The sequence below is a fragment of the Liolophura sinensis genome, chromosome 1, assembly GCF_032854445.1.
Source record: "Liolophura sinensis isolate JHLJ2023 chromosome 1, CUHK_Ljap_v2, whole genome shotgun sequence".
Classification (NCBI taxonomy): Eukaryota; Metazoa; Mollusca; class Polyplacophora; order Chitonida; family Chitonidae; genus Liolophura; species Liolophura sinensis.
In genome coordinates, this window is record NC_088295.1 from 83,653,466 (window position 1) to 83,668,853 (window position 15,388).

The following is a 15,388-nucleotide window of genomic DNA, read 5'->3' on the forward strand; positions in this document are numbered from 1 at the left end:
ATTTGTTACAACCTCTTTTGTGGGGTGCAGAATGATCCTAATGTGACATACCTGTATTTATTTACAGGTATCCAGATGCACTTATTTTTGCAGTGCCCTCAGATTAAAAACATTTTTATTTCTAAATTATGCCTTTCTCAATATCTCATTCACATACAGGTAGCGGATACTCTTATAACATTGTGCCATTCATTTATATCTCGTATTTATGCTACCCTGCTTTACGTTATCTGCTTGATCGGCTTGATTTGCAGGTACAAGTGTCGTTTCAGTAACGAGGTATAAATTATGTAGGCCACTATCATAATTTTCATGCCTCCTTTTCAAGACCATAGAAGGATCAGAATAGGATAAAGTTACATTTCTATTCAAATGGTAAGCTAGTTCAATTAAACAAAACACTGAGGTCTATTTTCAATAATTTCTGATATTTACCTGAGGCAGTTAAATATCAGAAATTGTTGAAAATAGACTTCAACGTTAAATTTAACTGATCTAATTCTAAGTCATTACCATCACAAGTATTTGACAGAAGTGAACAGTTTTAAGCCATGACTATGCTAGCGTCTTTCAAACAAAAAAAAGCAGTCATTCAGGGACAGCAATAGGTGATTGGAGAACTATTTGCTCTTTCTGTGTAAATGGAACTGAAATGCCACGACATTTTATTCTGCTTTCTTTGAATTTATGACAGGTGAGATTTTAAACAGCTCTGCGGAGTGAGAGGCATAGGACCTGAGAGACAGTTTGAAGTAGAACAACCCAAAAGTTGAAACTGTCTGATCAATCTATAGCTTTGTGTTTTGATATAAGAAAAATTACCGCTAACATAAAATGCCTGAAGCAAATACGGATACAACATCTGTTTTGAACGGTACCAGAATGTGTTTCTTAAATGAAACATTAAGGCTTGGTTAGTTTTCAGTATGTTATGAAATATTGTAAAGTATTTCAAACCTACGTTTGTTCGTGGATGGAGGCTGAATAGAAGGAGGCACAACTATGAGGCTTCAAAGTGTTCAATGTTTGTTACTGACACCACAGAGGCCACTCTCTGTTGTTACAGGAGAGTGGAGATGTCAGGCTTGGTCAGGCCTAGGTGCACCTGCTCTCACAAGGCTGTCACAGCCGAACAGCCAGGACACGTTTTGATAAAGACTTAAGTCAAGCTCGAGGATATTTGCTGACAACGCCTGTAGGTTTGTGTACTTTTGTTTATGCTTTTTGGTTCCAATTAAAATAAATAAATGTTTTGTATATTGGCGAATAAGCAGACCAAAAAGACAAAGAAAGGACTTGCTGATGTCTTGATCTTGGAATCACATGAACAAAGCAGGAAATACATGCCCTTGTGTAATATTGAAGCTTTTAAGACAGTCATGCCAGTTGTTGACGGTTCTTTAATTAGCCTCCTTTATGCCTTCGAGGCAATATGAAACAAAATCTCCAGGAATTACGAGGTCTACAATGGTTACAAATGTTGATCTACAGTTACTGAATTTAATGGATTTATCAGCTTATTGTACAAGATTCAGTAAATGTTATAATTTACATTTTTGTGGTCAGTGTACCCCTATCCAGTTCGGTCTGGAACAAACACGAGGTACTAGTCATTATTGTATTTATATTGATCCCTTATGGAGTTTTGTATTCAACACTGAGATAAATGGACGTCGATTGCAGATGTAAGTTGAATGGACCACGATAACATCATTGCAAATGTCAAGTAAGTAATGCTGATATTTTGCCTTGTCAGCTGGATTTTTTGCACAGCATCCCTTTCTCCACAAATACGACAGTATTCGGACAGCTTTTCTGCGTGAATATCCATTCTCGAGGGTCTCGATCAGCCATGTTTTTCCCAAATAAAATTGAAACAACGCTTTGCGTTTTTCATTTGTATTTATATACGGATTTCATTTGTATTTATATATATCATAATGTCATTTGTCCAAAGGGAAATGAAAGCAAAAAATTTGCTATTGTATGTAAATCTATGGGAAATTAGGTTCCTGTAGAGGGGTTAAACCTGTGGAGTCTATATACAAATACATATATGTAGGTGTTAATTAATCCTTCCTGTTATTGTTAGGTCTAGGGGAGATCAGCCCGGGTAATGCTGGAAGTGTAGAGGTTTTTAAACATGACTGCGCGCCAGGAGGAGTTTCCTTAAAGCAATGTTGTGACTTTTGTTAGCCCGCGTCCTTACTATATATGAACAGCATTACACAATGTGTAGGCCTATAGGCTTAATTTCTCTGTACATTCATACCGGATAGCCCCGAGCCCTGAACTGAGAGGAAAATATCACAGAAATAGCTCTTGCATTACTTCCAAAAACTCGGATTTTCGCGCTTAAGACACCTAAATAACATGGTATGTATACACTTTTCATTTTGCTCTTTTGGTTTACGTAACCTTTTTTTACTAAAGCTGATCAGAAAATATATCAGTACTCTGTCAAAAGACAGGCAATACTGATTTTCTCAGTGTTTATAATGTTAATTAAATGGGGCTTTTTTTGGAGTTTTTTTAACTCTGCATGATTTTCTTCAATATGCTTCCAATGTCCAATTCACTTAAGCAGTCAACAACTTGATATGTTATCTACCTTCAAACGAAATTTTATTTTTCTCCCTTAATTGGAAAGTGTTTCAAATTACGAAAAATCGTTTCACAGCACAACATTTTTAAGATTACAGTAACAAAGTACTGTAACCGAGTCTTGTACAGGTGTCAACCAAACATGTGCTCATAGATCATTTTATACGCAATTCTTGGTGACCAGCTTGTTACGATGTACCTGCAGGTAAAAATGCTCCAGAGAGGTAATTTATGTGTTCTTTGGAGAAAGATACTTTTTGGGCGTCTGGCTGATTGTCGGTAATGTACAGGGTACATCAAAGCGGGACAAAACTGCATGAAGCCTTTTCGTAAGTCAACAGACCAGCATACGGTCGGTGGGTCAAACAGTAGTGCCTCCTTCTATTCTGCCCCCATGGTTCGTGCAACTATGGTTGTTGTTGTTTTTGTTGGGACACCGAACAAGGATCATCCGAACATTTTTACCTTACTCCATATTGTGCTGTGTGCGCCCTGTCTGTGAAAAGGCCCCGTTACACTCAACTCAACAGAGCAGGCCTACTTATTACAGTATGATAACTCAATATTGGATCATGCTTATGAAAAAGCTAGCCAATTATAGTGCTGTGGTGAAGGTGCATTTCTGGCACCACAACAACCAGGTCCGGTTGAAGTCGTCTACTCGCATTTCCTCACTGGTGCCGCATGTGAAGTTTTTTTCATGTGGCGCCAGCGCTTTAGTACTTTAGTTTTACACATCCGAACCAATGCAGCAAGCTGCAGCATCTTGAATATATAAACATATGAGACATTATGTGAACTTGGTGGGCAAAATGTTAAAATTCAACATAAGCCATAAGAAAATGGTAAAGTTTAGTTGTCACTTGGTGATGTGGAACATCTCTGCTGTCAGCTCTCCGCGTGTGGCCTGTCAATCTCCTGACAGGGATTGTTACTGTAGAGCATGCGCCTTGAACGCGCAGACTGACCCATTCTTCAGTGAAGTCATTTAACCCATGCGACAGACAACCATGGCAGCGCCTACCACCGGATGGTTTCGATGTCGGATCATATTTGCCATTATAGGTGTGATTGTTGGTTTATCAGTCTTCATTGTGTTCGCCACAAAGTTTTACAACTGGAACACAGCCTTGTGGGGACTATTGTCTGGTAAGTGAAAATTAGTATTATGTATCTATCATTTAATTGGGTCAGTTTGCGTCATTTGTTTAATTTGTTAATATATATACATCGTTCAAATTAAGTTTACTTTAATTTTTAAACTATTGAAATATTGTTACACGGAAGTTGACTGAGTAGTGTGATTCACTGATATATCTGTTCTTATACTGCCAGGACCTGCTATATGGTAAACGTAGAAAGGTAAAGAATAAAAAAAAAAAGTTGTAAGGCCTACATAATTAATATGGTTCATTTTGGTGTTTTTGATCTGATTTTCAAATGTTTAATCCATGATCGTAGCTTGTAGAAGAGGAAGCGTTTTATGACATATTTGCCACTTTAAAATGCATGAGGAAATGCAACATATACATATTCTAGAAGACTAGGGCTTTCAGTTCACTTTAAGTGCAAACAGGTCAAGTAAAGTAGGCCTATTAGATAGTAGATAGGGCCATACATGAGGCCCAGTCTAGGGTTTTGCTGTCATTCAGACCCTGGGCTCCAGCCTTAGGGTAGCATGTATCAAGTGGCTAGATACTTGTAGGACTACTGGAATTTAGTACCTACAATAGGTACATGGATATGGTATAGGCCTAGTGACCAGCACAGCTATTGTGAAATACTTTAGCCTGAACATTAAGTCTGTTTCTATTCTTTGTACAGTAGATCATGGTCTAGTGAACTGACAATCAGTGGTCCATGATTGAGTGGTCAGTGGGTCAGAGAAATGGGTCATTCACTTACTCATGGGTTTCTCACCCAAACCCAGATTGGCCTGGGAATGAACCCACCAGGCTGTGCTTGTAACCCTGATACCCTCACTATTCTCACAGATAAAAACGTGGCTTTAAGTGCAATTGATCTATCTGGAGGTGAAATGATGTTGACACACAACCCTGTAAGCATGTTAAGCTCATTTTTGTTTTGTTTATTTTGCGTTTTATTTAGTGTTGTTTTTTTGTTGTTTTTTTTTTCAAAATATTCAAACTTTCAGTGCTGTTTTCAAATGATCTTTGATATTTTAACACTTTATGTTACTGTCTCCTACATGCCTCGGCATGAGTTCAAAACTTAGTGTGGTCACATGTAAGCCACATGTACAAATGGCCTTTTGTCTGTAATCCTATCATAGAAGTGATCAAAATATCACGCCCTGAGAATATGTCATTAACATTTTCTTGAAGATAAATGACACGGATCTTAATTGTGGCATTAGTTTTAGAAAATAATTCTGGACCGTACATTTCAGTGACCTGATTTCCACTTGGCTGATTCTCTTGTGACCCTGACAGTAGCCTTATTTAGGACTTTTTCAAAATAATCTATCAACCATGACGCACAGATTTAAAACCCTCTTCATTGTCTGGTACATGTAGCTGCTGCTACCCCCTGCAGATGACCTTGAGAAGATGTAACCCTTACAGAGATAGCAATGTACCATTTAATTACCACATATATAATGAATACTATATGGCACACTGGACTAGAACCACGGTACTTCTTGTTGATACCATATTGGTTCACCTTTTAGTACACTGGAGGTGCCCACTGGTGTCATTGTTCCAGCCCTTGGTGGTACCATATTGGTACACCTACTAGTACACTGCTACTGCCCACTGGTACCACTGTTCCCACCCTTGGTGGTACCATGGTACTGACTGCTTTGGTGCCATGGATCAGTTTTCTACACCCATTAAACTGACCACTGTCAAAGTGAAATATTCTTGAGTCATATACATACAGACATTCCACTTTGAGCTATCTTTTGCTGGGTTTAGGCTCAGAAAATCATCAAATATCATTGACTGTGCACAGACCTTCGCTGAATTTGTAATGGCACTCAGCTTAAGTGAATAATTAAGTACTGGTCTCCTTGGTGTTCTTCACAAACTGTGACTGGGTAGGTGGACATGTGTAGTGTCTGTGGCATGGTATTTTAGTTAGACAGCACTATAAAGACACTGTACTTTATACATACTTTATATGCCTGAAATAAGGTAAACATTGCTAATCTTTGTTATACTTGAATCAAATAAACAAACACATCAAAACTTTAAGTAGCTAAGAAGCAACCAAATCTGTTATTTGATTCTTAATATTAAATTTAAAATTAAAAGATAAATTTCATAAAATTGAAAGATTGGAGTTTAAGAATGATGAACATATCCACGTGCATGTATATATATACATTTCCAGGTGTTGGTGCACTTATCACACTGATTGTTCACCTGCTGTACAGAAAGGGAGTGTGGCAGACATACTCATACAGACTCCGTTATTACATGCTGTTGGGATGCTTCCTGCAATTAGCTGGTGTTTGTGGCTTTGTAACTTACCTCTCATTAGGTATTGTACAGAAACAAGGTAAGCCTAGATGTCACATGATAATTAAAGCTTAGTTTGGGATGCGATATACATGACCAGAGTTTTACAAAGATGCTGGACAGGCACTTTGATAAGACTCCCCTGTGCAAATACTGACAAACAGGCATGTGTAAAGCTGAACCCTTTTGGCACAGCACAGTGCGGAACTGAAAGTTTCCACACACCATGTCTCTTAGTTCTGAATGTAGTGATATGCTGCAGGGCATCATTGCAGGCCAATTGCCCAATAACTGCATCCCGCTGAAGCAAAAGTGATTCATGAAACAGCTAGGCCTAGTCTGTATATGGCTATGTGTGTGCAGTTGAGGTTCTACGAAGTACATATAATTAGAATAGATGTGCTCATGATGGCTTCCTCTCCGACCATATGTGGGAAGGTCAGGGTTTCCCCAGGTTTCCTCCCACCATATTGCCAGCCGCCATTATAGAAGTGAAATATTCTTCAGTACAGACCGAAACACCAATGAAATAAATAAATCAAAAACAGTGATTGTGCAAGCCTTGATTTATAACAGTGCCTTACAAAGCAGCCAAATTATAATATTGCCACCAAGTACTGAATTGATGCTACACAATTTTGGGGGTTTTGTGGTTTTTTTTTTTTTGTTTTTGTTTTTTTTTTTTGTTTTTTTTGGTTTTTTTTTTTTGTTTTTTTTGTTTCCGCACAGTTCCACTGAGTTGAAGATCCATTCTGTTAGTCAAACCTGTTTAAGGGGAGATAACTCAACTACAGCCCATCTAACGGGGCTCATTGGAGGCCCATTTATTGGCGCTGGTATGACATATGAAGGAACATTATGTATGGGTTGATAATAACTGTTTCCATTAGTTAGTTTGCTGCTTACAGGTATTTTGTAAACTTTAATCTTGTGTATCATATAGGGCTATCATATAGATCCCAACTTTGTTTTTCAGTTTAGCCAGTTGCGTTTTTTTCTGTTGATATGAAATATATATTTAATTATTTTTTTCAATATACTATTTTTTTTTTTAATCAGTGTTGACACCGTACGGTAATGGCTTTTACTTGACCTGCGTCTGGTGCTTCATGACGTGGAAGTGGGGGTTTTCTCTTTTCTATTACTCACGCTCATACAAACAAGAATTCTCTGATGTCTACACGATTGTGGCAAAAGAAGACAGTGTGTATGAATCTGATCCTCTCATCTCAGATTGATTATCCTGCATGGTGAGTTTATGACGTGCCACTTATTAAGAGCCATATGTGTGGTAGTTGTTGGTATGTGGTGCTCCCTTCAGATGGAGCCCATCATAAACCTGATGTAAGGGACCAATACAAAGTGTGGTTTACACAGCCTACGTAGGTTTCAACCACCCATCAACCATACTGACGTCATCATGAATTATAAGAAATTCTTAAGTACAGCCTTCAAACATCAATCAAATTAATTATGAATCTGTGACAAATTATGCATGCAATCATCATGTTAAGAGAGATGTGTAACAGAATCGTGATCTACATAGCTGGAGTCGGAATAAGCAAGAAACAAAAATGAACTTTGTGGCCATTTTAGAGTATTGGGACATTTATGCTTGAAATATACAGCATTGTGACAGTGAATTGTCTACGAACAATTCCGGGCTAATGTTCTGTGAAAAAGCAAGCTCCATAGTGGCGCAGCAATGGTATACAGGAGACAGGCTATTGGTATAGGCTGAATATATTCTACTTTGTGTTCAAATCCACACACGTCAGATTATCATTTATAAGGTGTATGATAGAAAACATATATATTCACCTTAGAAATACATTGTTCTCACACATGAGCAGTTAAACATGTGGTATGGCTTAGAAATGACTGATACAGTTTAGGTCTGATTTTATTATGTTAGAGCACGGGGTAAGGCAGACCAAGGAAATCCAGTTTGTGTTTGTTTACTTGACATTTTTATTTGGCATTCATCATTACTTATCAAAACATATCGAAACAGTGTCTTGCAGCGAAGCAGTATACTTGTGCAGCAATATTTATGATGCTGCCTCACTGTAGAATTAACAAAGTCCACAATATCAGTCATGAAGGCACAGTGGACTGACACAGGGTGTACTGATTAATAAAGTTGCACTATTATATATATGTTTTTGTAAGAACCAAGTCTGGAGTGCATATCTTCAAGCTTTAAAAATGTATCCAGTGAAAATCTTCTCTTGATCATACCTGTACATCATAACCCTCATATTTCTTTACTTTGCAGATTCTGGCAGCCTTGGGTCTGTAGTCAGCAACTTTGAGGTGAACTTCCTATATGGTTTTATGTGAAAATGAAAGGAGATGGTCTGCAAATATGCTGCCACACTGTGACATGTATATTTAATAACCTGTGAGAAAAAAACAGAGAGCCTGCTGAATCTGCTGAAATAAAGTCTTATTTTTGATTATATTTTTTTATTGGTTAGCAGGAATCTGGACATCAAGTTGTGATACATGTTCCACACAAGGGTTAACTTCTACCCATTGTACAGTAAGACAATTCCAAACATTATGTGGGTGTAGGAGCAATGAAAGATAATTAGTACATAACTACTATGTAATTATGCCTGAATACTGTGATTGTTAATTAAGTATCTGAAAGTGATATTCTTTGTTTTTCATTGGTTTCATTATGATTTCATGACATTATGAAAGATTTTATTGTGATGGCTGTATAAAGGATGTCACACACATTGTCAGTGACCTGTTGTACCTACATGTGCTGTACATGTTACCTGTGCATTGATTTAGAATGCTTTCTTGGACATTTTCAAAAGAAATTTAAGTAAAGGAAGATAGTATACTATGTTCTGGTATAAAGGTAAAAGTTTGTTGTTAGTGTGCTGGATTAGCTAAATTTTGTATTTTTGTTACAAATTCTTAATTTGTGCCTCCTGGAAGAATTGTTTTCCATAAATTCCTCAAAAAAACTTGTAATAGGCAGAAGGAAAAAGTGTTTCTGAAATTTGAAGAAAATCTCCATGTGTTATCTTTCCAAACCACTTTGCCACCTGAACTTTTAACTGACAACCCAGAATTTACATATTCATGAAAATCTAAAATATAGCACTAAAATGTGTTCATTTACTTCTATACGACCTGTGACATACAATCATATATGCCATTGATAGCCATGAAATACTTTGATAGGTCTATGATATCACAACTAGATGTGAGACACAGTATGTGTTATATGAGCATAAAAATGGACACATCATGCCCAAATGGACACTTTATTATCATTTATGACAACTGCGACCTGAATACTGTCTATTATGGATTGTAAGATCTGGGAATGAGGTAGATGGATCCCAGGTAAGACATTCCACTTTAACTTTCTACGTTTGAACGTAACCATTAGTAAAGCTATGAGTGAAAAACGAATGAATGCTGCATTCTGGGTGATTGTTTGAACACTGATAACAATCTTAAATACCACATAACAAGTTTATGTTCTCACATGTGCCTCGAAAACTAATGGAGTAAACCACCAAGGAGCACAGGCTAGATATTAATTGATTATTGAAGACTGAGTGATAATTTTGAGATCCTCTGCAATTTCTGCAGCATACTGCGAAGTCTAGCTACCTATAGGACAGTGATATTTCTGTAAATGTGGTAAATTATTTGGATATTCTTTGTATATATCATATACATCTGTGATCCGTTATTGTTGCTAGGTACTTGTAACATTGTGTATGATAGAATTTGTTTTTGATTTTTACTACATTAGCCTTGACAATATGGTTTGATATTTTTTTAAAACAGTGTTGCGATCAACAAGTTTCCAGTGTATAGAGATTCATACTTTATGGTTCCTTATACCTGGAACTGACTTCTGTATTGTTACACTGTTACAGTGTATTATACAGGTTATATATAATGTTATTATATGTTTTGAAAATACTTTTACATATTGCATGAGCATTTTTTTTCTGTATTAGTTTGTTCAGTTGGATTGAGCCAAAATTGTGTGTAAATAGTGGAGTAATTCATAGTACTTGTCATCTGTTGTAATGTATAATGTTACCATAGTGGCCCATTTGTCTTGCAGCACTGTCAGTGGATCTGTGAATGGTGAGGTACCAGGTTCAAATCCATCTGTTGCAGGCTCAGCTGTGGTTTTGAGTCCATACATTTATTGGAGGCACTCCAGATTTCTCTACCCATATGTAAAAAATTTCTGAGAGTTGACATCAAACCCCTATGTGATAAATTAATAAATAATAATACATAAAACAGGTTTTATTGAGTTTAATATTACGTCAACTGTGGACAGTGGTTATGTCAGTCAAATGAGAGAATTGATATACAGCGTCATGACCCTTAAGGCATGCCAGTGCCTGAGACAAATTTGCTAGTCATTCAACAATGTCATGAAATCTCTCTTTGTATCCTCCTTTCAAGTGTCACATCAAAGAGCAGAAATTTAGCAATGTGTTTTTTTACCTTTATCTTTTAATGTGACTTGTGTTGTATTAAGTATGTAGAATCGTCTTATATCACTGATAATGATATTCATATCAAGATGGTATTTTGTGTAGTTAAAAGACGCAAGATATTGTGCTTTGATTCAGTTTGTTTGAATATCAGTAGGAATATATTGAAACAGATTTCATTGTGCAAGGTTGACTCATTTGTACTGCTGCATGTACATATATTATCTGACTATATAGTTACAGGCAGAATTTTAAGCCAGTCTCTGATGCCCTTGAACAAGAGGCTGGTAACGGTGTATATCTGGACTCCACATACGTGAATGGCAGAAATTGTTTTGTGAGCGGGATGTCACTTAGTAAGATGCACGAGGTGCGAGTTCAGTCCCTACATTGAAGTGAGAATTTGAAAAATTCCCTTCTTAGTCTTCATAAGAGCCCTGGAGACGATAAGTGAACAATGACTATGGTGTGAACTTTGGTGTAGTTCAGTGTTTGTTGAAGACCTCCTGCAATACATCAGTATGGCATGGAAAAGTCTGTCAGTAACTTGCCAAAGGTTGGTGTTGTGCACTCATATAAAAGCCTGTCATCACATAATTGAAAATGATCTTGAACAGAAATCAATCAGAAATCATTTTCTGTAGTATCACAGTGTTTCTCAACTACAGATACCTGGAAATTGTATATTTTCTCATCTTGGTAATCTTTACCTTCATATGAGAGACAAACATTACTTATGTCATTTTTATATTAAGTACTTGAAAATGACGTGTATACCAGGCAAAATGTTATTCTGTGTACAAATTTTTATGAAGATGATTCTATTTTCTCATTCTCTTGCAAATAACACCAGTGGCCACAGTTTTATTAGTTTCATTGAAATTGTAATGGAAGACTCAAATTGGGCTGTTATAAATACATGTACAGCACTACATGTATTGAAAAGTAACGTGAAATTATGTGTGTACTCTGGCATTGGAATAATTACCTGTGCGAATTTTTAGACATTTGTGTGCCATGCAGAAAGGCTAAACATATGTATTTGGTTGTTCACTTTATATATTTTGCAGTATATCGTTTAAATAATAAATGTACTTTCAAAACGAAACATGCTTAGAATTATTGTTGATGCATGTACCTAGTACCAGAATGACTCGATTATTTTTGATATTCCTCCTGATGTAATCAGGCATAACTTTTCCTGTTGATATAGATTTAATGATTAAATGTGATCAAAATGGATTAGTTTCACTTTTACAGATAGTAGTAGTACCAGTTAGTTAGGGTACGCCAGTAGGCTACATTAAACGATAGTGCAAATGCCATCAGGCAGTTAACCTTATGACTAAACCTTGGTGTTTTACCAATGGGAGGAAACCGAGCAGAGCTCTGGGGAAACCCGCTTCCATCTGCAGGCAGACCCTGCCACTGAAGACCTCAGAGGAAACCAACATGAGCTGGACTTGAACCCCTAGCGACTGCATTGTTGAGAGGCTTCCAAGTCCTTTCGCCATGTTGTCACATTAACCACACGACCCTGGAGGCCCTCAGCTTACTTGTTGCTGTTTTATGTAGTTATGTTTTTGAACCTATCCATACATGTATGCATTCTGTATTGTTTGTTATTTGGATTGCTGTGTGGTTGTTGATTTTAAAACTCAAAAGAGGTCAATTAAACATTTGATGTCATTTCAAGATTTTTCTACATTGTACACTGTAACAAACTATTCAAGTTTTAAGATGTAGGCACATTGAGGTTGGCTTTACCCACCTTGCCTGAAGTGTGTTATGGAAAGGAAAACAATTTTTCTAACATTTTATGATTGATTTTGCTATTGTCCAATTTTTTTTTTTGTCCAAGCCATTTTGTAGGACAACTTGAATGAAATAATGTACCCCCTGTATATGGCAGACATTAGTCATGGTTAAAGTGGTTAGATAGACCATGGCTCTCGCCAAATTCTAATTAAGGTTAGTGATTGACACCTTCTTTCTTTGATGTTATTGTGTATATGAATGTCACGTTGTTTTAACCTTTTCTTATCAATGGGTATTAAATACATGAATTTTACAACAACGTTGTGTGTTCACAGATCTCTTGGGACTAGGATGAGTAAGGTATACCTTACTATACGCCAGCTGCCATTAAGGTGGTCATGTTATGTTATAGGGATTTTGGCCTTTTGTTTGTCCGTCTGTATTCATGTCCGGGCCATCTCTCCAATTGTTTTCCATGTGCAGTTTTAATATTTCGTGGATACATAGATGCTGAGGTGATAATGTGTCACAACTCACATTCATCCAATTCCATGGCTGTTATGGTAACCAAACCAGCATTTTCTGTTGATATACCATGTAGATTTGATTTCGGTTTCTGCAGTTGCCATGGTAACCAAATCATCATTTTCTGTAGATATACTATGTAGATTTGATTTCCGTTTCTGCAGTTGCCATGGTAAACCAGATTGCTATTTCATTGATATCTTCCATATAGTTAGACATGAACTTCTTGTTGGGACTACAACTCCAATTGCTTTGCATACTCAATTTTAATTCTTGGTGGATACTTAGAGGTGGCAATGTATCGGGACTAAAATTTATCCATTTGCACCATTGCCATGGTTACCATTTTGCCATCATCCCTACCTATACTAAATAAATAGATATGATTTCGTGTCCGGGCCACAACTCCAGTTGTTACCCATGTGCAGTTTTAATTTTTGGTGGATACATAGATATGACTGCAGCCAGCTTTATGGTGGGAGGAAACTAGACAGGAACGCACAACCATGTGCAACCGCATTATTGAAAGGCTCCTGGGTAATTGCGCTGTGCTGGCATACTAACCCCCTCGGCCATGGAGGCCACGAGGTAAATGTTAAGGATGGTATCTGTATTATTTATTCATGATTGGTGTTTCATGCCATACTTTTTGTTGTACAATAACACAGCATGGGCTGAGTCCTGTATTCATGTGTCTCCTACAGGATGGTGAACTTTGAAGTACGGACAGGCTACCAATCATGTCACCATGTTTTTGAATAAAAAAAAAATCCTGACCTGTAGTTACTCATCAAAAGAAGAAATTTCTCATTTCTCCAAATGAGTTAAACTGAAAATGGTTAAGGTAGTACAAGGTAGTAAATATGGGTGAATGCCATGATGAGCTGGTTTAACTGGATGCATCCGACCATTGCAATTGCAGTGAACCATTTAGGGTGCATGCAGCAAACTCTTCTATGAAAACGTGACCCTGCACGAGAGGAAATGTGACCACAATTCCATATGGCTGCTACACCAAGGTGTGTGCCGAATTTCCTGGTGATTAGAAAAATACATGCTGTTAACTAGCTAAAAAATTCTCATGCCAAACTTTAAGAGTTCGTAAAGTTGGCATGCTCCATGCTGGCCAGTCTGTGGCTGTTGCACATGCCAGGAGATGAAGTGGACAGACAATTCAAAACCTGTCTCGTGTATGAAATGGGTATGACATCTGATCGCCCCAGGTCAGGACGACACTTTGAGGACAATCAAGTTGTTTTACGACTTCAGTGATGCACTGTTTGAGGTTGCGTAACTACACAGACCATACAAAACTACTTGCATGTTAACCATCTTTGTGCACAATGTTTTTTATGTTGGACCAATTCTGACACAGGTAAACTGAAGTGGGCACAATTTCACCTGCACTGGAACCAGAGACAATGGAATAGGGTTGTGTTTAGCGGTTATTGACGCCATAGAGTGACCACCCAGATCACCTGGCCTCAATCCCATCAAACACAATGGGATGCTCTTGGAAGATGTCTTTAGACGTCTATGCCACAATGTTCAAGAGCTGGGCACTATGTTGATACAGCAATGCAGTGTTCACAGGTGTTAAGGGTGAATACGAGAGGTGGGCATATGCAGTACTGAACAAGCTCCAATGCAGATGGCTAGTCTCTGAAATCCAAAAGTGACTCTCAATGGCTAATCCTGTTTTAGTGTACCCTCATTATGTCCATAAACCAGATTTATCCTCCAAGCAAGGAAACACCAGATCTATATTCAAGGCAACAAACTATCTACACAACCAAGTACACATCGTAACCTCCATAACTGTACATAATAATACTAAAGTTGACGCATCACCATGTAACTACTAAAGATTCCACAAGCTTCTATACATTCCGGGATCATTATCAGTTTTTACTTGACAATGATCCTGTCGTGTGGGTCAAAAGCTTGTGCCATTTACATTCTGATGCCTCGACTTCATCATTACATGCATTAAATAATACACCACTGTTTGAACGTAAAAATCTTGGACTACAGACCTACAGAGCATTAACAGTGGAACCCCCCTCTCATACTACTGTGCTTTACTTGTACTTGTCAGGGAATAAGAGTAAATGTAACTTAACCATAATGTTTAAAATTACCCTGAATAATCATCTACAGGAGTAAAATGTGCTGTATGAAACTCTCAGTCATACTGATGAGGGTTTGCCTTTCTCTTTGGTGTATACAGCTTCCTGATCCTCATGCAAAGCGCTGTACATGTGGTGATATAACCAGGTCAGCTTCTGGTCTCACCACAGCAAATTTCCCAAACTCAAAACTGAGTGATATCTGCACTGTGGCGAGATCAGAAACTTGCCCCAGGTACATCAACACACACACAGAAACTAGGGATAGACTGTGGCCCTTTCCACCTTCAATCCACTAGAACTGAGAAGCGTGAGCCATGGACATCAAGTCCAAACATGCCGCTGTGTACGCTGTTCCCTAGTTCAATCCACACTGATAATCCACTGCATTCAG

At 37.6% G+C, this 15,388-nt stretch overlaps 1 protein-coding gene across 1 annotated transcript; it reads left to right on the top strand.

Annotated features, from left to right (window-relative positions):
• Window positions 1-3,614: 3,614 nt before the first annotated feature.
• Window positions 3,615-13,165, top strand: LOC135477963 (heme transporter hrg1-A-like). Its single transcript, XM_064758203.1, has 4 exons — window positions 3,615-3,753; window positions 5,962-6,129; window positions 7,149-7,339; window positions 8,368-13,165. The coding sequence occupies exons 1-3, from the start codon at window positions 3,615-3,617 to the stop codon at window positions 7,325-7,327; spliced, it is 486 nt and encodes a 161-aa protein (XP_064614273.1). The 3' UTR covers window positions 7,328-7,339; window positions 8,368-13,165.
• The last annotated feature ends 2,223 nt before the right edge of the window (window positions 13,166-15,388 follow it).